The sequence below is a fragment of the Chelonoidis abingdonii genome, chromosome 1, assembly GCF_003597395.2.
Source record: "Chelonoidis abingdonii isolate Lonesome George chromosome 1, CheloAbing_2.0, whole genome shotgun sequence".
NCBI lineage: Eukaryota > Metazoa > Chordata > Testudines > Testudinidae > Chelonoidis > Chelonoidis abingdonii.
The window spans coordinates 225167656-225189789 of record NC_133769.1 but is presented as its reverse complement, the minus strand read 5'-3'; the positions used below and the strand labels follow the sequence as shown (position 1 = coordinate 225189789).

Genomic DNA, 22134 nt, shown 5'->3' with positions numbered 1-22134 from the left:
GTGGGAAATCCACAGCGGGGACCATTGTCATGCAAGCATGCAGGGCTATTTATCACCTCCTGCTATGCAGGACTGTGATTCTGGACAATGTGCAGGACATAGTGGATGGATTTCCAGCAGTGGGGTTCCCAACCTGCAGAGGAGTGATAGACGGCACACACATCCCTGTTTTGGCACAGACCACCTTGCCACTGAGTACATCACCAGAAAGGGCTACTTTTCTATAGTTACACATCGTTGTTGGATCACTGGGAACGCGTCACTAACATCATTGTTAGGTAGTCAGGGAAGGTGCATAACACTCACATCTTTAAGAACACAGGATGTTCAGAAAGCTACAAGCAGGGACTTTCTTTCCTGACTGGCGGATTAGCATTGGGAATGCTGAAATGCCAGTAGTGATCCTGGGGGAGACAGCACATCCCTGGCTCATGAAACCACCTTGCCAGCACCAAGCAACAATTCAACAACAGGCTCAGCAGGTGCAGAATGACAGTTGAATGTACTTTTGGTCATTTGAAGGGCTGCTGGCATTGTTTATTCACCAGACTGGATCTCAGAGAGAAAAATACCTCTAGTGGTTTATAGCTGCCTGCTGTGTCCTGCATAATATCTGTGAAGCAAAGTGGGAAAATGTTTCCGCTGGAGTGGAGGGTGGGGGTGAAGCAGCTGTCTGCTGAATTTGAACAGCCAGATACAAGGACTATTAGAAGAGCTCAACACAGAGCTACATAGCTCTTGGTGGCTCTGAAAGACCATTTTAACAGTGAGCCAGAGAAGTGTGTGGTGTTGTAGTGGCTCTCCCTGGCCCTCCTCTTTTGTGGCCTCGTAGGGATCATTTGGTGATCGCTGGACATGTAGGAATATAACATAGTCAATGCACCTCTTAATTTTGTTTCTGAATGATCCTATGAGTTATGTGACATGGTATTCTCAGAACTGCTGAGCATTCACTGGTATATATTTTGACCTAATAAATCTGAATGAGTTCCAAATAATGTAATTGTATTCTGTAATAAAATCAGTGCAAAATAACTCGTGCAATTTTAAAACAAATACATTAAAAACTTAATAAAGTTTAATAAATTCAGAGAGAAAACCTTATGAAGAGGAAAGAATATTCATGTCTATTTCAGCTACACATACACCAGCGTGACTTTCACAGGTCAGTGTAGGTGAAGCTATGATTGTCTTTAATGCGGAGTGGTAGGGATAGTGCAGAAACCCCAGAAGCCATATTGAATATTGATATAGATATAGGGAGCCTACAGCATCTGTGTTTGCTTCCTGAGAAGCCTGATTATGTCCTGGTGCAAATCCCTCTGATTTTCTTGCTGGGACTCCTGGGACTCTCTCCTCTCTGCTCTTTCCTTCTTCAGGCTGCCTGCAGTGTTCATCCTCCAGGCTCTGTGCTCACAGTCTGATCCAGCATTGGCTTGCAAGATACCCTGGAACATGTCCTCCCAAGTCCCCTTCTCTTTCCTCCTTATCTGGCTCAGGTGGCCAGCAGGTGGAGAGGGGGAGACCTGAAGGCTGAAGTGGCGGCAGCTGAAGATAACACACACAGAGGTACCATTGTCAGCATATTCACTGCAGAATGAGAAACTGAAGATGCTGAACTCACTCCCCTTGCTCCCCAAAAGTTTTAAGCATGACCTTCTCACTTCTGCTTGAGATTGCTTGTGCATGGCCCCAGTCACAGCGCCAGCCGTGGTAAGTATTGCCCCCCGGGGGAGGGGAAATGAGGAGGAATTGCTTGGTCGTATGATTCTAGTAGTATAGGGCAAGTATAGGAATACGGGCACCATTTTTCACAGGCGGTGGTGATTTTAGCTGATGTCTCATTCCTGAAGATCTCAAATGCTGCTGCTGGTGTCCCGAAGCTGCCCAGGCCCGCACGCTGCTAGCCTGCGTACTGCAATGAGGTTTGCTGAAGTTATGGCTGAGTGGTGTGGGAGTGTCCTACTGTGGAGAAGAAATAAAGCAGCCCTCCCTAAAAACCACGGGCAGAGGATTGCACAATAACTCCATGAAAGTTTCATCAAGATCTTTCAAGAGGATTAAGGGACATCCCTGTTTGTCCATAAACAAACTGCTCTGCATGCCATCCTTTCCCCACTTCACCCCTGCCTAACTGTATAGGGGACTGAAAAGCAGAGTTGAGTCACTGCCTCTTCTAGCACAAGTAAATTGATGAAAGATCAAAAGATGTGTCCTGCTACTCTGGGGGGTCGTGGCTGTCATTGAAAACGTATCTACACGCTTACCTAAGGTTCCTTGCCCTGCATCGCTATTGCCCTTGCTCTACTAATGGGACTGGCTAGACTGCAGTGGAGTTAAAAATGGATCCTGGCTCACTGCGCAGCTGGAACCCCTGTCACCTGTCCCCCATACTCCTCCTCCTCCTTGTCCTCTTCCACCAGCTCCTCCTCCTCCTCGCTGTTCATGGAAGGGGCTTATGATTTGGGCTTCTTGGAGGTATCCACAGTGCTGTGGGGTGTGGTAGTGGGGTCTCTGCCGAGGATAGCATGCAGCTTTTTGTAAAAGCGCCAGGTCTGAGGTTTGGCACCAGATTGCTGGCCTCTCTGGTCTTCTTGTATACTGGCCACAGCTTGTTGGCTTTCACGTGGCCCTGCTGCTGGTCCCTGGTGTAGCCCTTCTCCTGCATCACCCCAGCAATCTGCTCATATATGTCGGCATTTCTATGGCTGGATTGGATCTGTGCCTTCACAGCCTCTTTTACCACAAACCAACAGATCCAATATCTCCCGTCTATTGCAGGCAGGGGTGCATTTGGAGTGTGTAGCCAGAGGGGTCAGCTAGGCAGTTGCACACAGCAATGGAGAGCTGCTAGGTGTGCTCGCCAAGCTGGACAATCAGGAAAAGGAATTTAAAAAATGTGTAGGGTTTTAAAGGGAGAGGAGGGCTTTTGGGCTCTGTGACCCCTGGGCAGTGGAACTATCACTGTGAGTTATTGTGGGACAGCTGCTGGAGGGTCGACACAAGTAATACAGGATCTACACTTACCCTGTATTGACCTAAATACGTTCACTGTGACTCTATGCTGCTCGGGGAGGTGGTGTTACTATCTCAGCATAGCGGTGGGAGACCAAATAAGTGTGGACACATGCACAACTAGGTTGACGTAAAGTGCCTATTGTTGACCTAACCAAGTAGGGTAGACCGGGCCTTACACTGAGCCAGAGGTAAATATTAATGTCAATACCCAATGCCAAGGAGGAGAAACACAATGATAATTTAACCTGGTCAGAAACAGGCAGTTGTATCCCAGCCCCCTGGGAACCTATGATTAATACATTCCTTGTGCAGATAAAACTCCCACACACACCTGTGGGAATTTTGAATGCCCAAGGCATGCAGGAACAGCCCTTTAAACTCATTGTTAAGGTAAGGAACTAATACTGAATAAACACAGCTTTGCTTATGGTCCAGCTGGAGTGAGTAAATCTCCTAGAATATTTGATGTTATTTATTTAGTTTCATACAAGAATAGTTTTCCTAGAACCTTGTCCCAACATGCATTTCTGATCCTTCCTGCATGGGAACGAGCATGGGGATTAATTCTCAAGGAAAATCTCTATTGCAGGCATGTCAAAGTCCACGTTCAGGAATCTGAAGGGGATTTTTGCAGATATCACACAAAAACAGAGATACATTTTTTCTACTGTGATAAACTCATGACAAATGGCTGTGGAGGGAGACGGGGTGGGTAAAAAGCAGTCTTGGAAGGTTAAAAGGCCCTCCTCCCTTTCAAACTGGGACTGGGTGTATCATAAGCATCTTTTCCAAATATGGACCTTAGCGTCCTGAAATCTGGTTGCCTGCATGAAACCCTCTAAGCTTAATTACCAGCTTAGACCTGATATTGCTGCCACCATCCAAAAATTTCAGTGTTTTGGCTCTCTTTGGTCTCCCCAAACCCTTCCCTGGGGAACCCCCAAGACTCAGATGCCCTGAGTCTACAACAAAGAGAAATAACCCACTTCCCTTCCCCCTCTCTCTCCCACCCAGACTTTCCTCTCTGGGCTAACCTGAGAGTTACTGATGCAACCTCTTTACATCACAATACCAAGAAGCATGTCTCCTCTCTTCCACAAAGAGACAAACCCCAAATACAAAGGAAACCGAAAAGATTCTCTCTCTTCCCCTTTAGCTTCTCCTCCCACCAATTCCTGGTGCTGCAGAGATTCACCCTGCGTAGATCTAACACAAAGAATTTCCCTCCCTTTTGTTCCTTAGCCTACCCAGAGAGAAAAACTCAAACAAGTCTTAAAAGAAAGAAAAAACACATGAACATGATCTCTGCATCAAGTTGACAATACACAGTGCTTTTGCTTAAGAAAAAATGAATAAACAGCCTTATTCAAAAGAGATACAATTTAAACATTCCAGCAACTACACACATGTAAATACAAAAAAACCAATAACAGCCTATTGTTTTTCTACCTTTGTACTTACAACTTTGAAACTGAAGATTAGAAACTTGAAGATAGAAAAGATCCCCTCTCATAGCTGAGAGCCAGACAAAGACACAGACCCAAACATCCCCTCCCTCAGCTTTGAAAAATCGTTTTCCTGATTGGTCCTCTGGTCAGGTGTTTGGTTCCCTTTGTTAACCCTTTACAGGTGAAAGAAACATTAACCCTTAGCTATCTGTTTATGACAGGGTGACTACAGGTCAATCAGGTTCAGCTGAGAAGGGGTTAGCAGAGATCGGTCAGAATCAACTGAGAGGGAGTTATCTGAGATCAGTTAGAAACAGCTGATTCCAACTAAGGGCTGCCTGAGATTTTTTTTAACTCTTCCCCTGTTGGAGGGGGGTGGGGGGAAAAGAAGGACAGGGCCATCCTTAGGCTTTAGGGGGCCCTAAACACTACACTTTGCTGCTGGAGCTACATGTGTATGAACTAAAATGAATATGAAGCCTGAGGCCCAGATCCTGCAAAGACTTGCTCATGAGCTTAACCTGATGCACTGCGAGGCATCCCATTGAAGTCAATGTCAGTGAGTCAAGTTAAGAAAGCCTTTGCAGGAGTGGGACCTCAAACTTCTTTCTGAGGCACTTTCTTACATTGAACATGTTACACACCTAAAATAAAATGTGTCTTTTTTTCTGTTTTGCAGGACTTGATCTAACAGGTATATTTCTCTTTGCCATCTTGACTTTAATGACACTAATAGCCAATCTGGTGTTTGTAGAGGAAGTGTTCTATATCTACAGGAAAACCCCCTCCTCTAAAAGGATGATTTTTATTTGGATAAATGCAGCAGCTCCGGTAAGAGGGGGGAGAAAGAAATTCAACTGAATATCGAAAAGACCCTTTCTCTAAAGATGCTGTAGTTAATGCACAAACCTCTTTTTATCTCTGCCCCTCTGACACCCTTCTGTCTTTCTGTCCAGGTGATAGCTACTACATCATGCATTGGGATGTGGATTCCTCGCTCAACAATGTTTACAGATTTCACTGCAGCAGTGTATGTATTCTTGTTTCTCTGAACCCTGAATTTCCTGCCTTTAAACAGCCTATAGCACTAGGTAAACATAGTCATTTTGTAAATTGAATCATGGATTTTTAGTTTGAGATGAAATCTCTTGGCAGCTGTTCTAGCGGGGAGGGAGAAAAATAAAAAAACGAATTCCCAGTACTACAGCCCCCTTAGTGTGGGAACTGCAGAATGAAAGAAAACAATTAATCCCTTTGATTGGCAGCAGCGTTGAAGTAGTAGAGTCATTCCTGTATCTCTCTCAATGCCGTGTAGAATGAGACTCTGACCTGTGACCTTTCACTGTGCTTTTATTAATGATGCACTGTATGGGCCTTTTATTAATGATGGCAAGTGAACCTTCAATGAGTATATCAGTGAGAAAATGTTCCATACATGTCCTGATAAAAGCTTTGTGTGAGGGTTTGACAGCTCTGACATTTAAAGGGGAGGATGAAGAATTGTGGTCTTTGCTTCCTAGAGGTAATGGTGCAACCCTCTAATTTTAAGGCAGAGACTGAAAGGTTGAAGGCTACAGTGTGGGATTTTCAAAGCTGTCTAAGTGATTTAGGAGCATAAGTTCCATTGGTAAGTCAATGGGACTTGTGTTCCTAAATCACATAAATGTTTTTGCAAATCTCCCCTTTAACTCCTTGTGACTTCTGGCTCCATTAACTAAGAGTCTGAGATGGAATAAAACAAGATGGAGCAATGCTAATTAGTTAAGTTGCTTTTATTTGGATGGTAAATGCAAATTCTCACTGGCTTAATCTGTGTCTGAGATAAAACCATGTAAGTCTCTGTCATATTATTAGATTCCCAGCTTTGTCTAACTGTAGAAGTATGCGTGATGCTAAAAATACTAATAAAAGAAAACAAAATCATAAGAATGGTGATACTGGGTGTGATGAAGTAGGAATGTTCTTAGTGTTTTTTCTGAATACGGTGTGGGTGCCTCAGTTTTCCCTATGTATTTCTTAATATCTAGGTGGTGGAATAAGGGTGTGTGATTGTTGCAGAGCCTAAGAAAACCAGTGTGATGCTCAGGGCTGGCTTCAGCGTTTTTGCCACCTCAAGCGGTGGAAAAAGAAGAAAGCTGCGATTGGTGGCACTTCGGCGGCAGCTCTACTGCCGCTGCTTCATTTTTCAGTGGCAATTTTGTGGAAGGTCCTTCCCCCCGAGAGGGACCGAGGGACCCGCTGCCAAATTGCCCCCGTCGAGCCAGACGTGCCGGTCCTTTCCATTGGCCGCCCCAAGCACCTACTTGCTTAGCTGGTGCCTGAAGCTGGCCCTGGTGATGCTGTCTGCACAGAGAATGACCAACACCCTGTCTCCTGGCAACTGATGGCCTGGGCCCCTTCCCTGCAAATGCCAACTGCAGGTGTTGGAGAACAAAGAGATCAAGTGGTCTCCTGACCTGGGAAAGAGACAAAGGCCAGGGGATGGGCTGGAGGGGGTTTCAGTTTGGAGCTGGCTGGGGAAATGGAGGGAGACCCAAGGCCAGAGTCTAGGCTCCCTGCCCCCTAAGATGGACCTGACTGAGGGGGTCCTGTTGTCTGTACCTACAAGTTCTGTTTTGGACTGTATACCTGTCGTCTAATAAACCTTCTGTTTTACTGGCTGGCTGAGAGTCACGGTGAATCTCAGGAAGTGGAGGGTGCCAGGGCCTGACTCCCCCACACTCTGTGACACTGGGTCAGAGCAAAGGTCCATCTAGCCCAGTATCCTGTCTTCTGACAATGGCCAATGCCAGGTGCCCCAGAGGGAATGAACTGAACAGGTAATCATCAAGTGATCCATCCCCTGATACCCATTCCCAGCTTCTGGCAACAGAGACTAGGGACAGCGTCCCTGCCCATCAAATCAAATGCCAATCATAGGCTAGCATAGTCTAATGCAGTGCTTCTCAAAACTGGTCCGCTGCTTGTTCAGGGAAAGCCCCTGGCGGGCGGGGCTGGGATGGTTTGTTTACCTGCCACGTCCACAGGTTTGGCCAATCACGGCTCCCACTGGCCGTGGTTCGCCGCTCCAGGCCAATGGGGGCTGCAAGAAGCAAGGTGGGGAGCCGTGATCAGCCGAACCTGTGGATGTGGCAGGTAAACAAACCGGCCCGACCCGTCAGGAGCTTTCCCTGAACAAGCGGCGGACCAGCTTTGAGAACCACTGGTCCGATGGATAGAGCACTAGGGTGGGAGCCAGGAGCTCCTGCATTCTAATGCTGACTCTCCCATCTACATGCTACGTGGCCTTAGTTAGTTGCTCTATGTCTTGATTTCCTTCTCTGTAAAATGAAATTAATGCTTAACTCAGCCTGCCCTTATAAAGTAATGTTTCTGTGCAGTTAGCGCTAAATATTACTATTAATGACAGACGTTAGGAAATGTCAGCACTGCAAATTCCTGTAGTGGGATGGTTTTCAAAGAGCATATGCACTTTGTGTATGTTTAACCTGATATTTTTTCTCTTGTAGTTTTTTTGCCATTGTGATCCACAAGTTCATGCTGATGATGATTAAAGAATGTGGAGGTCAAAAGTTATTTCTCAGGAGATTTGAAAATGATCGTTTCAAGATCAGCACAGGTCCCTGCTGTTGCTGTTGCCTTTGCCTCCCTTACGTACACATCACTCGGTGAGTTTCACTTTAGAGCTCCCCAGCTAGAGTACTGGTGTCAGAAACCAGCAACTTAGCAGAGCCACACATACAATGCTGGGTCTTCCTGCTCCAGAGAAAACTTGCACCTGGCGCATTTAGAATGCGTCACCTCTGTATCTCATGCTGGCTATTTTAAGGTGTATTATCGTGGGGCCGCATCAAAATTTATTCTTTCAGCTTGCACCATATGGCTATCCTCCACTGTTTTGGGGTGCAAGGGGTTGGAGTTGGGGACCAGACAATCTTTGTAGCATCATTCTTGGTCAATCCAGCCAACATTCAGCCTTTCAGTGAAAGTGAGGCTGTTGCTGGAATCATGCTGCCAGTGAGTGGAAGGATTGCTGTCTTTGTAGGATGGCTCCGACCCAGAGGTGAAAGTAAGCCAGTCTGGTCCAGTACGGCGTACCAGCAAGAGCCAATACATCGTAACAGACTGGACCGGCTTCTGCGGTGGTGATTTAAAGGGCCCAGGGCTCCAGCCACCATGAGGAGCCCCGGGCCCTTTGAAACGCTGCCGGAGCACCAGCAGCTGGGCTTAGGTGGGGATTTAAATGGCCCGGTGCTCCTGCCACTGCGGGAAGCCCTGGGTCCTTTAAAGCGCTGCTGGAGCTCTGGCAGCCGGGCTCCCGCAGTGATTTAAAGGGCCCGGAGCTCCACAGCAGCCGGAGTGCCAGGCCTTTTAATTCGCCCCTGAGCCCCGGGGCTCCCAGGCGCCTCTGCAGCTAGTAGCTCCGGGTGATTTTAATCTCAAAAGGCCCCGCCTCTTCTGGTTGAGGCCATGCCCCCTCTCAGGACTCTGGTGTACCAGTAAGTCCTTTAAGTTACTTTCACCCCTGCTCCTACCTCTGTAGACCTGTGTTGGGCTCCTTCTCATTGGTTCCTAGGGTTGGGAGGCCTTGCCTTCTACCTACTCTTGAGCTCTCTAAGCTTCTTCCAGTACAGAGGATGACTTCTTGAAAATGTCATCCTCCTCTGGCCCCTCCTTCAGGTGCCTCTTGTTTGGTTGAACTTCCTTTTTTTTTTTTTTATAACAAATAAGGATGATAGATAAGACAGGCTAGTGCAGATAAGAGTGATAAAAGTCAGGGACAGGGGAAGGTACAATAACAGGTTTCTATCAGCAACAATTGCTCTGTTGTCACACAATTCTCCAAATGCTTGAAAGGGCAAATGCACTCGTCAGGTGACCTGTCTCAGCCCATTTCACACTTGTTTGTACCGTTTATAGTTCTGTAATTATTTGCAGGAGTAAAATTACCACTGTAATGATGTAATTATGGCTGTATTAATTGAGCAATTGTAATACATCAAGGTTCATTAATATATCACATTACACATTAAATGGCAGCTGGCTGGCTATGGAGCCTTCATTAGGTAGAGTGTCTGACAGGCCAAGGGCACAACAGCGAAGACCGAAATAACCAGAGAGAGCGAGAACTGGGAAATAGATGAGGAATAAGAAAGTTGACAAAGGAAAGGGGAGCAGAGCTGGACTTTGCCCAGTGTGCACTTAGATAGTTCAGCTATACTAGCTTTCATGTATCTGAGTGGCAAGTGTCTTCCCCTTCCCTCCCCCCTTCCCTTTCCTTATGGTATTTTTAAAACAGCATTAAGATCTGAAGGATGTTTTTGGGTCTGTGATATGACTCACTGAAGAGAGGGAAGCGTGCAGCAGCTGTCCTGCTGGGGCTAGGTAGTGTAGTGATCAAAGGTGGATGATTTCCTCTGACCTAGGAGGAAAAGTGGATGGCTGTTGAAGAACGTTTATGGAGGAGTACTCTGGAAAATGCTGCTCCTCTCTCCTGATCTGGCAAAACCCCTGCTTTCCTGGACTACCACAAGATTGAGGGTTCGCTAATCAGGAAGACCATATGTGACATTGTTTTTCTAGACAAGGATTAAAGATCTATGGTAACTTGCCCTTAAGTTTAATGCTGGTAGTGAAGCACCAACTAGCCCACTCTAGCAGAAGGTTGGGATAGCATAGCTGCAGTGGAGAAGCTAATGGCATATTTCAGGTGCTAGCTATTTTGCCATTGGTTCCCCAGTAGATCCTAATACATCACCTTTTGCACAGCTCCATTAGTTATTTAACTGCTGCTGCAGAACCAGCAATGGAGCAAAAAACATTATTTTACGCCTGTTCTGCTAAGTTCATGTCTACATCTTTCAATATGCTGTGAAAAAGTAGAGAATTCTAGACAAGATTCTAGAAGATGTTCCTTGCCAGATTTCACCCGTGTACAGTACCTATGGAAAATGTGGGGCCTCTACCATTGAACAATTTCTAGGGAAGTTTTGTTAAGCTTATTAACATGGTATTGAGCAGTGGTGGTTTTTTTGACTTGTCAGACGAACCCTGTTTCTGCTGAAGTTGGGGACTTTTCAACTTGCTTTTCTTCGACCTGTGCTAATGTTTCTGTCAATAGTGCTTTGGACCAATGGAAACTACAACTTTTCTGATGTAAGTAAATATTCTAATCAGCCATTGCTCACCAAGCTTGTACACTTTGGCTTGACAATTAGTATCTAAAAGGCCAGGTTTATGTACCAACCAGCATCCTATAAACAGCAGGCCCAATTCATCATTCCGCTGCATATTGTGCTGTCATTTATACTTGTGCGAACTCAGTGTAAAGTAGCATTTTACATTCACCTTGCACGGCTACTGGTTGTCATGCAGCATGATAACGCTCACAACAGGTTCAAGTTAGGCTGAAGGAGCGTCCACCTTTTTTCTAAGAGCACAATACCTAGCAGGTGAGGAGCCAGGGGCTATGGCATTGTGCAGCCACGGACTGGCACTCGCTGAGTTCCTATTCAGCTGGCGTGGACGGCCTCGGGTGGGCAATGAGCAATAAGGGGCAAGCTATACTAATTCAATTACAAGCTCTGCACAGGCTCTTTGAGTTCCTTACAATAATAATTGCTGGTACATAAGATGCAAGACAACAGAGAATGGGCTCAGTGCGTTAAAACAAATGTGTTGAATCAAGAATCAGGACCATTTAGACAGCACTAGCACTGTCACAGAATTTACTTGAATGGTAGTGTCCACATTAACCATGCCCCAAACAAGGCTTCTCAAACTTTTTTGTAGTACGGCCCACTGCTTGAGATAGACATCATCTCAGACAGGTGAAAAATACAGTCTCTCTCTTAGAAAGTTCTGCACATTCGAATGAGTTTTCCATTCCATTGTATTTTGCAATGATCAGATTTTTCATGTTCTCATTTTTCAGTTTTGGAAAAATCCCATCACATGGTTCATCTGATCACTTCAAATTGGCAATAGAAGATCTCCAAGCCCCTCAAATATTCTGACGACTAACCAAGTGGCTATTATTTATTTATCTTATATAGCACTTAGGGTATGTCTACACAACCCGCAGTGGCAAGCTTCCAAGCCTGGGTCAACAGACTTGGCCTTGTGGAGCTTGCACTACCGTGCTAAAAGTAGCTGTGTAGATGTTGCAGCTCTGGTTGGAGTTCAGGCTCTAAAGCCTAGGGAGAGGGGAGGGCTTCAGAGCCCAAGCTCCAGCTAGAGTCACAACTAAAAAGCACTGTCTACACAGTTATTTTTGGCATGGTAGCACAAGCCCAGGTCTGTGTGGACCTGCAGCTCTGGGCTGCCACTTGCTGTGTAGATGTACCTTTAGCAGCCACAACCAAGATCAGAGCCCCAGGTGCTGGGTACTATACAAACTCATAATGAGAGATGGTCCCTGCCTGGGAGAGTTCACAGTCTAAACAGACAGGGCAGACCAGAAGTAGGAAGGCAAACTGAGGCATACTAAGCGGAAATGACTTGTTCAAGGTCACAGAGCATGTCAATGGCAGAACCAGGAATAGAACCCCAGTTTCCTACCTCACACTCCAGCCCTACCCACTAGACCATGCTGCCCCTCAAAGACTATTTTTTTCATAAAACATTTCCACTGAAAAATTTCCAAAAAAATGGAAAATTACAAAAAAAGTCTTTGTGAAACATTCTATTTTTGTAAAAAGTTCAAATTTCTAAGAGATTTAGTTTGAAAAATTCCAGCCAGCTCCACTTGTGGATTCAAAATCATCATCAGAGAACCACTTTTCCTTTAATCCTCCTCTGATTCCATTCACACATTTCTGTGGCACCCATCGTGCAACTCACTCCACATAGGCCACTGCCTGCTTCTCCTTCCCAGTGTCTGGTGGCATCCTGGAGAATTACCCCATCTGTGGTAAGATCCTCCTGGCCTTCCTTGAATGAAGGAACTGATTTTAGTGTTCTCTGTAAAAACACCAAGCCGAGAAGCATGTGAATAAAGGTAAATCTGAATTGCCTGTTGTATTGGCTCTGTCCTGTAAACTTGAATGGATTGGTAAAATACCAAAAGGCTAGAAATCTCTGAGGACAATTACACCATTGCTAAAGCCAGTGGACTCAGCATGTTCTCTCCCATTCACAAAAACCAAAAAGACTGTTTTCAAGCCAAATTTTTACCTCTTTCCACTGTAGCAAACATGCAATTATTTGTAGGTGAAAACTCCAGCAAAGGAGGTACCTGGGAAAAGTTTTGCAAACAGGACTATCCCAAAGGGTCCCCTGCAAACTTCAAAATAAGGAGCCTCTCAAAATATGTTAAAAGGATGGCCACTGTAAGCCGTACTTCACTTGATGGGCTCCCCAGTCACAGGATCAGTAGGTGCTGAGTACTGGCCTGGAATCTAAATGGCTGCATCTACTGAAAAGTTTGCACCTCAAAAATGACATGATGCACGAGTCAGAGCAGTGATAAAAAAGCCTTTTGTTTTATTTTATAGCAACAGAAATATAACTTAAAATATCTCATCAAGTATCAGGGAGTAGCCGTGTTAGTCTGTATCCACAAAAACAACAAGGAGTCTGGTGGCGCCTTAAAGACTAACAGATTTATTTGGGCATAAGCTTTCTTGGGTAAAAAACCCACTTCATCAGCTGAATGGAGTGAAAATTACAGATGCAGGCATCATTATACTGACACATGAGGTTCTCTGTATCTGCAATTTTCACTCCATGCATCTGAAGAAGTGAGTTTTATTTTACCCATGAAAGCTTATGCCCAAATAAATCTGTTAGTCTTTAAGGTGCCACTGGATTCATTGGGTTTTTTTGTAAAATATGTTTGAGGTGTTGGGGGAGACAATTTGTCTTTTAGAAGAAACTTTTGGTGAGTTGTTCTGGGCTTGATCCTGCAACATGCTGAGCACCCGCAATTCCCTTTGGTGTTGATGGGAGGGGGACGGTGCTCAGGTCCTGGAAGAATTTAGCTTTTCATCACCTTCCCAGGTCCTACCAATTTTGCAGGTTACTAGCTGCTTGTTGAGGAAGTACTGCATTCTGTATTATACCTTCTGTTGGCAGTGTCCTCAGAGCAGTTTCCAGTGCAAATCCCAGGATCCTCTGCTGTTTTCAGCTTTCATAAAAATAGAAACAAGCGTTTTATTTTTTGCATGTTTTCACAGTTGCCAAGTCTTATCCATATGCCTGTTTAACTTGCTTTTTAGTTAACTCCTAATGGAGCTGCAATATGGATTAACTGCTTCGTTGGTGTCCTTACAATCATTGCTCTTTGGCCAATTGGAATCATGTTTCAACGAGTTCGAGTTCTTCTTACCTGTAAGAAGATCGTCCCTAAGTTTGCACTTTATCAGGTGAGAATCTTCACACTTCAGTTCAGAATTTGCATTGCTGTTGATATAGAACAACCCAAGTCCTGGACAGAATTTGGTACAGCTTATTGCTTCTCAGTTCAAAGACTGTAATTTAAAACTTACTGTACAAAGGCACTCCCTTTGATTGGTTAAAGATGTAGTTTCTCTTTGAAGTATTGTTCTTATTCATGCTCAGCTTGTATTAACTTGCATCTGGTGTTTGTATAATGCTGGAGAATTGAGAAATGTTTAGAATCCATTCTTCCTTGGGCTGTGGGGAAAAAATAGCACATAGCTGAGCTCTCTTTTCTCAGCATAAAGGAAGCCTCATATAGTAGATGGTGTATCCTATAAAACAATGTTAAAATTCTAGTGTGTACTTTAAAAGATGGGAAGGTTCTGGAACTAGGGGAGTAAGGAGGGGGTCTTCTTGTTTCAGTTGTTGCAACTTGCTGCTGTTAGTTATTTTTCTTGGCCAGTCTACAAATGAGAATAAGACAATAATAAAAACATCGGTAGAAAACCACTGAATAATAGAGTGGGGCCAGATATGGGCTGGGTTTAGTTCTATCCATTTTCCATATTAAAGATACTGCCATCCTCAGGAAAGGACTGAGGCAGGATCCTTTTATTTGGGCCCTGCCATCTGTGGGCATCCCTAGGAGGTGGTGCTGTAAGGCCTTGTCTGTGTTAGGTTTTAGCCGTCGGCTAAAAACCTTAGTGTAAATGCAATGGTCAGAACTGTAAACCATGACTCACACCTGGGCAGCTTAGCTCACTAAGTCTACGTCTTCACTACCCGCCGTATCGGTGGGTAGCAATTGATTGCTCTGGGATCGATATATCGCGTCTCATCTAGACGCGATATATCGATCCTCGAACACGCTTATATCGATTCCAGAACTACACCAACCCGAACGGAGTTGCGGAGTCGACATGGGGATCCGTGGACATCGATCCCGTGCCGTGAGGACGGTAATTCGATCTTAGATACTTCGACTTCAGCTACATTATTCACGTAGCTGAAGTTGCGTATCTGAGATCGATTTTCCCCCGTAGTGTAGACCAGTCCTAAGTTGCCCTAGTGCAAGTCACACTAAGTTGTAACTTTAGTGCCTTCATTGCCAAGATGGAGTCTGCTCTGTAGACAACTCTGGCTAAGAAAAGGTACATGCCGGAATGCAACAGGGAAAGTTCCTTCTGCCCCAGAGGTATGTTGTTCCGCCCCCTCCCCCAATGTGAACACATGCACACCAGAATAGTACAGTGAATACAGGAGAGGGAAATATTGATTTACAGAGGAATGAATGGAGAACAACAACAAGAGGGAAGATAGGGGCAGTGGTAAAACAGGGTTACACCTAGCACGAGGCCTCACAGGCCCAGCGGTACCACAGTCTGAAAGAGCAGACACTGAGCACTACGTCTGCATTCAGAGTTCAGGAGTCCCGGGCAGAGTTCCAGTCGGGCAGTGAGTCTTGGGTGCTCCTGGTCATCTTGGGTGCCAGTGAACTTCCCCAACAAACCCCTCCAGTGCCCTCTCCTGTCATTCTCTGCAAAGCCAGACAGAGCGGCAACCTCCCCACTTAGCTAGCTACCGCCTCTCCCCTTATTCCCAATGTAAAGTCACAGGACCCAGTACTCACCGCGCCAGACAGCTCTGGGCAACAGTGATCCTGAGTTCAGCTTCTGTTTCTCAGGTGATTTCCAGCCTGGCACAGGGCTCCTCCTGGCTCCTGTCCTGGGGTGTTGTGTCCCTGATTGGCTGTTCTGTCCCTCTCAGGCTTTAGGCAGGTTCTTGGCTGCTTCATTGTGTGAGATCCTGCTTGCTGCAGCCCTTCTGTCTGGAGCTAGAGACACACATACACCCTGTCATTTCCCTTCTCTCCATGCCCACCCCCTCAAAGCAGAACTTCCTCTTCCTGGAACAATCAGCACTTCCTCCCCTCAGGACAAAGATTTAAAAGGGACATTCTCTCTAAACCCCAAAGGGGTTACGCACTGGTACAGTGTGTCTACGCTAGGGGTATACCCTCAGTGTAGAGAAGGGTTACGCCAGTGTACAGCAGGCTGCATAGTCTCTCTGGCCATACGCTGTCAATGAGGAGGTGCAGCCTGTGTGCATGAGGTACTTGCAAGTAGTCAGTACATGACCTGAAGGAACAGGTAGGAGGCAGGCAGCAGCTGAATGCCATCCAGCAGCACGTCAGATATTGCTGTTTGTCTGGCAGGGTGGAGATGGCAGTTTTTTTGGGATCTGGGACCAGTACAGTTTTAAATTCACTCTGATATTTAGGATTTGCACCATCTAACACAGTACAAAAGCAGCATGTAGTTCTCACTGGATCTTGCTCTCAGGTGTAGATCTATGTATGATAGTTTTAAGGCTAGTTCCCCCAACCCTATTTAACTGAAGTCAGCCTGTACCTTTACTTCAACACAGAATTAAATACAGTTTCAAGCGAGTCACTGATACTCCATATGTATCCTGTAAATATTTTGGATGCCCACCAAGATATATGGCTAAGGCCAGCACAGACGAAGAGCTGTCACACCTCTCTCTGTTGTGAGATCACATGCATTTGTTTGTTTTTAAACATTACTTCATCGGGTAATTCATCCTGATGACCTGGGCCTGAAATCTGTTCTGCATGATCACAGCTGGCCTTCGCATTACGTCCAGTAGTCAGACTTACTACCACAAGGAGTCCCATTAAACTCAAGGCACTACTCCCAGAAGTGAATATTACACCTCATATGAAGTGCTTTAGGCCCTTAGATTACAAAAGCGTTAGGACGGGAACTATGTCTTTCTCTGTGTCCTGCACACTGTCAGAACTAAACTAGTAAAGACAATAATAATTGAGGTGAATGAGAACATTTTTGTCTTTGTGTTTTTATGGGAAATGTATTCATGAGGGAGTTCAGATCATTTTAACTTATGCAATGGATTTTATAATGTTATTTTGAACCACAGATTTTCTTTCCCTCCTCCACACTTATAAGTTCCCGAGAAAGCAGTTGAATGCTATTCTGTTCTCACTGGCCTTAAAGAATTTCTTGATTTTTATATCTGTTTACTGATTACTTTGTGAGCAGGGCTGAGAACATGCTAAGACAGTGAACGCTCTGCACTAAATGTATGCAAAGCTCAGTTTTCCTGATTGATTTCAAAAATGCTCTGGTCACACACCAACTAGAGACATGAGCTCAGAAAGAACTCCTTAGTGCGACGCTGACTAGTATGGGGGAGAGTTCTCAGGTCAGGAACAGTTCAAGAAAAGTTCAAGGGAGCAGGCCGTGTTTCTGCCCTGCTTTAAGAAGAATTTATACACAAAAGGCCAGATTTACAAGAGTATTTAGGTGCATGAAGATGCAGATAGGCACCTAATGGGATTTTCAGAAGCACCTAAGCAGGCCAGGTGCCTACAATGGCTTCAATGGGAGTTAGGCACCAAGGCCCAGATTTTAAATGTGTTGCTCATTGACTATCAATGGGATTTAGACTTGTGTGTGTCTAAATCCCTTTTGAAAATGAGCTAGGCCCCTAAATCACTTAGATTTTTGCAACATTGAGCACAGCAGTGCCTAAATACCTTTAAAAATCTGGGCCCTAATCTTTTTAGGCATGTCTGTGAATCCCACTAGGCACCTATCTGCATTTTTATGCACGCATATAACTTCGTAAAGTTGGTCCACAGAATGTAGTCCAAATTTACTCCCTTCCCAACGTATTGGCTTTATTGGTTACTCAAACAACAACAACAATGCACACACACCACCCCGCTCTTTCTTCCCCCAGCTTGGCTTTCTTAGGGTTCCATTGCAAAGACATCTCTGTCCTAGAATCTAGTTTCTTTTGCACCAAAAGCCACTTCCTTTCTAACTAGGGGATGGTTTAAAAGTCACCCCTGCCACAGTGAGTTAGCAGGAATCAGTCAGCATCTCCCTGCTCTGTGTGCGTGCGTGTGTGTGTGTGTGTGTGTGTGTGTGTGTGTTTTCCAACACCTCATACCAGAGTAGTGCAACATAAGAATCTTGCCCCCTTGTTACAGGTGGGTACAAATTAATAATTACAGTGCTGGTAAGACTCCATTTTTCTTATGTTTTATTTTGATATAAAGCAGTAAATATTGATTGATACCCCAAATGGAAGCCTCACAGACATTGCACCTTTGGACTGAAGAGCTGGGGTCAAGCCTTTTTTTTTTTTTTTTCTTTTACAGCTAGGAAGTTTGCTTTAATTTTCAAGCTGTGCGCCATATTGCTTCGACCAAAAGATTTAGCAGGGGAGGCAGGCTTAGGGAAGGAGATGAGGAGAGGAGAGAAACAAGGTGGAAGAGGATTTTTATATTCTTCATGAAAGCAAGATCACTGTGCTAAAATACAGCCCTTCTGTAGTACTGAAGTATCAATCTCCTTTTCTTTGTTTCTTTTCACAGTTTGTCCTCATTCTGAGCCAACTCCAGGCAGCCATCATCAATATCTTAGCTCTGCAAGAAATTATTCCCTGTGCACCACCTCTGGCTTCTTTAGCAAGAGGAGCATGTAGGTTCTTTTGGAGGGCTGTAGAGTGGGGAAGGGTTATTTTTTTAAATATACAAAGGCCTGGAAATCGGTGTTGCCAACACTCTCGATTTTAATGTGTGCCTTGTGACATTTTGGCATTTCCCTTAAACATCTGTTTCCTGGCATCTTGCAGTTACATGAGCATTTCAGCTTTCCCAGAAAAACCTCTCTCTCTCTCTGCTGTTTACAGAGATAAGTGATAATGATTCAGAAACCAGATGTCAAAGAAAAAAAAATCCAACACATTAGGATTAAAAATCATGAGATTTAAAAAAAAACCTCATTTTTTTGGGGGCCCATCTTATGATTTTTGAATACTTGAGGTTGGCAGTACTGTACGTTTTGAAAAATGGCTAGTGATTTTGAGTGTCTAACTTGAAATGTGTTAAAGGGTCTGCTCTCATAAAGTACTGAACGTCAAGCCTTTGAAAATTAGGCCCCTTCAAAGGTTTCTGAAGTTGAACACCCACAAATCTACTGGAGGTAAAGTAGATGCTTCCTACAGAGATGGAAAAGAATTTTCTATTGCTGTCGATCATCTACTTGCCTCAGTGGTGATAGCTAGGTCAATGGAAGAATTGTTCCATCAACAAGGCCGCATCTACATCAGGAGCTAAGTTGGCATAGCTAGGGTGCTTTTCACATCCCTGAGCTCCATAGCTATGTCAACCTAAGTGTAAACCAGGCTTTAGACCTTCTTCACTCCCATCTCCCAGCACTGTAACCCTGAATCAGGGCTCACAGCTGCAACTTCACCCAGAAATGGGAGGCAGTAGCACCAGTCTCTTCCTTGGAAGGAGCCAGGAACAAAGAACCTTCCCCCCACCCTCCCCAAGCCAACACTTGCTAGGGAGGAGGGAGGCCTGGGCATCCAGGAGATGTGCTGCTTCAACCCATCCCAAGACAACTTTTGCCTACAGAGTGTCTGTGGATCTTTAGCAGCTTAGCCTGCAAATCCTGGCTACCCTCTGCAAGGGTGAATCCCACCCAGGCTACAACAGCCACTTGCTAGCTTAGGAGGAAGCTGCTTCCCTTGGCATAGGTGCTGACTCCCTGAGTGCTCCAGGGCTAAAGCATCCTTGGGGAAAAAATAGTGGGTGCTCAGCACACACCAGCCACACCCAGTGGCGCCACTGATCAGCTATTTGGCGGCTGTGGGGAGGCTCTCAGTGGAGGGTGGATAGCAGCAGGTGGGTGGGGGCCCCCAGGAGAGGGGTTGAAGCGAGGGCAGGAAGAGGCAGAGCGAGGGCAGAGCCTCAGGAAAAGGGCGGAGCAGGGACAGGAAGAGGCGGAGCAAGGGTGGGGCCTCAGGGGAAGGGGTGGAGTGGGGGCAGGGCCTTGAGGCAGAGCAGCGGTGAAGCACCCCTAGGGAAAAATAAAAGTCAGTGCCTATGCCCTTTGGGCAAATGGGGATGAGTTGAACCTACTGTTCTCTTCTTCCCCAGTTCTGACATGATTTCTTTTTTTGCCAGATATGAATCAACAGCTCCTCATAATGGAAATGTTTCTGATAACACTGATCTCAAGGGTGGTGTATAGGAAAAGGTATGATGATCTGGAACTTCCAGAGTGCACTGACCAGGAAACTAGCGACAACAAACAGAACACCAAGGTCAACCTAAATGGCAAAGTTATTGAAGATGGAACCCAAAATGTTTAGAAGATGGATGGATGTGCTGTCTTCTGAGAGCTGGGACAATACTTGTAGCCCAACTCGGCTTGCCCACGGCAAGATCCTGACTAATGTATATGCTTTACTTGAGGAGACGTCCATTGCAACTTTTATATCCTTATACTGCAAATAGCAGATATCTGAGCTGGAACAGCTTCTGGGATAAATTCATGTGACTTGGACAGAAAGGACCAAAAAGTGGGAGGATAAACCTCCTTATTTTCCAGAGATACATACACAGAGTGAGAGATTTCAGTCTCCATATAATTTCATGCAGTTGTCAGACAATTTGGGTCCCATCAGTTGTTTGAACCTTGCAGTGTAACTGTGAATTGATGTAATACAGTATTGCACACATTACGGTGTTTATACAATGTGGCAACACTGGAGACTCACTCTTTTTTTTGTTTTTTCCTCATTTCATGTAGCCACCTCTGTGTCTGGAGCTCTCTCACTGGTCCAACACCTCCACCAACCTTTATTCAAATCCCTCCTCAACTCTCACTCTTCTCACCAAGCCCGCAACAGCTAACATACCTCAGTAAATATATCCTCTTAAACCCCAACACATCCTGCATGCGATATCCAACCTCAATAGATGATAAGCTCTTTGGGTGAGGGCTATCACTTTTTCCTGTCTTTTTTATACCAGTGATTCTCAGTCTTTCAGGAGTCTGATTTGTCTTGCATACCCCAAGTTTCATCTCACTTAAAATTATTTGCTTACAATATTGGACATAAAAATACAGAAGTGTCACAGCACACTGTTACTGAAAAATTGCTCACTTTCTCATTTGTCTGCATGAAATTCTAGTTTGGATTGACCTTGCTATTGCTTTTTATGTAGCCAGTTGTAAAGCTAGGCAAATACCTGGATGATTTGATGTACCCCTCGCAAGACCTCTGGGGTACCTGTGTCCCTGGTTGAAAACCACTGTTTAATACCAGTAAGCACACAGTAACCATTCATGACTATTTAATAATAGCTACCAATAGTCCTCCCTATGGGAGGCAGTGTGATCCAATAGATCAGGCAGGGGACTGGGAGGCAGGCAAGGTGGGTTATGTTCTGTGCTCTGCCACTGACCTGCTGTGCCTTAGTGTCCCCATCTGCAAAATGGGGATAATGATACTTAACTATCTTCGTGAAGAGTCTTGAGATAATGTATACAATTTTTCTATAAAGCTAAGTATTTTTATTAAAAGGAATCATTTTCAAAGAATTGCTCCCCTCCACCCCCCAATCCTGAGCCATCCTGAAGCCCACTAGGGACAGGGGTTCTCAAACTTTTTTAGCTGGGCACCCCCTTTGAAAATGTTTCAAGCTCTGACATCCCTCCCTCCATACCATGTCACGCTTATTTCTGCACTGCTGCTTACTTCAGAGCTGGGCACCTTGCAAGCAGATGCCACTCTCATGACCCACCACGATAGTCTTGTGACCTCCTTTTGGGTCGGGACCCCCAGTTTAAGAAACACTGCACTAAGACTTAGACTTGTTTTAGACTTGTTGGTCCAAAAAACTGCCATTATTTACACCCATTAGTTAGCCTCATTTCAATGAATTTCCATCTATTGTAAGGGGTCCCTGGAAATCCAATGTTCTTGGAGGAGGCTAATTGCTCCATTTTGGTTCAATATAACTTCTGACACCATGTAATGTTTAGTAAGCTGTCAGGAGTTGAGTGTGTCCTGAGACACCAGCATTCAGTTCCTTCTCAGTCTCTTCTGGCTTCTCTAGTTCATATTGGGCATGGATGCTTTGGCCATATGTACACTAGGAAAATGTATCTGTTTTAAATACATGATATCACATATGACATAGCTTCTAGATTCTCCCTCTAAGTTTAATCATGACCAGCTTACACCTTTTAAACATGATTGTACTTGTCCATGCTATGTACCAAAGCATGTTTAACATCTTGTTATTTAACACATTTTCTAACATGATATATTTTCCAAGTGTAGACAAGTCCATAGATACTTAACCACAGCAATTAGTACAGTTACTCCCATAGTTGTAATGTAATACCTATCCACATAAAATGGCATTTGCTAGTGT

General features: G+C 44.9%; 1 protein-coding gene across 4 annotated transcripts in view; it reads left to right on the top strand.

The window, feature by feature from the left end:
- LOC116820152 (organic solute transporter subunit alpha-like) overlaps positions 1–20850 on the top strand; it is a 33248-nt gene extending 12398 nt beyond the window's left edge. For 3 of the 4 annotated variants that reach the window (XM_032772432.2, XM_032772428.2, XM_032772430.2), the window contains 7 exons: positions 5146–5297; positions 5423–5496; positions 7976–8134; positions 10511–10622; positions 13685–13831; positions 18274–18379; positions 19873–20850. In XM_032772432.2, the coding sequence (XP_032628323.1) occupies positions 5190–5297; positions 5423–5496; positions 7976–8134; positions 10511–10622; positions 13685–13831; positions 18274–18379; positions 19873–20060 (894 nt within the window). In that variant the 5' untranslated portion in view covers positions 5146–5189 and the 3' untranslated portion in view covers positions 20061–20850. The remainder of the gene's footprint in view (positions 1–5145; positions 5298–5422; positions 5497–7975; positions 8135–10510; positions 10623–13684; positions 13832–18273; positions 18380–19872) is intronic. The other variant, XM_075059974.1, reaches the window with a different exon arrangement.
- Positions 20851–22134: the final 1284 nt, after the last annotated feature.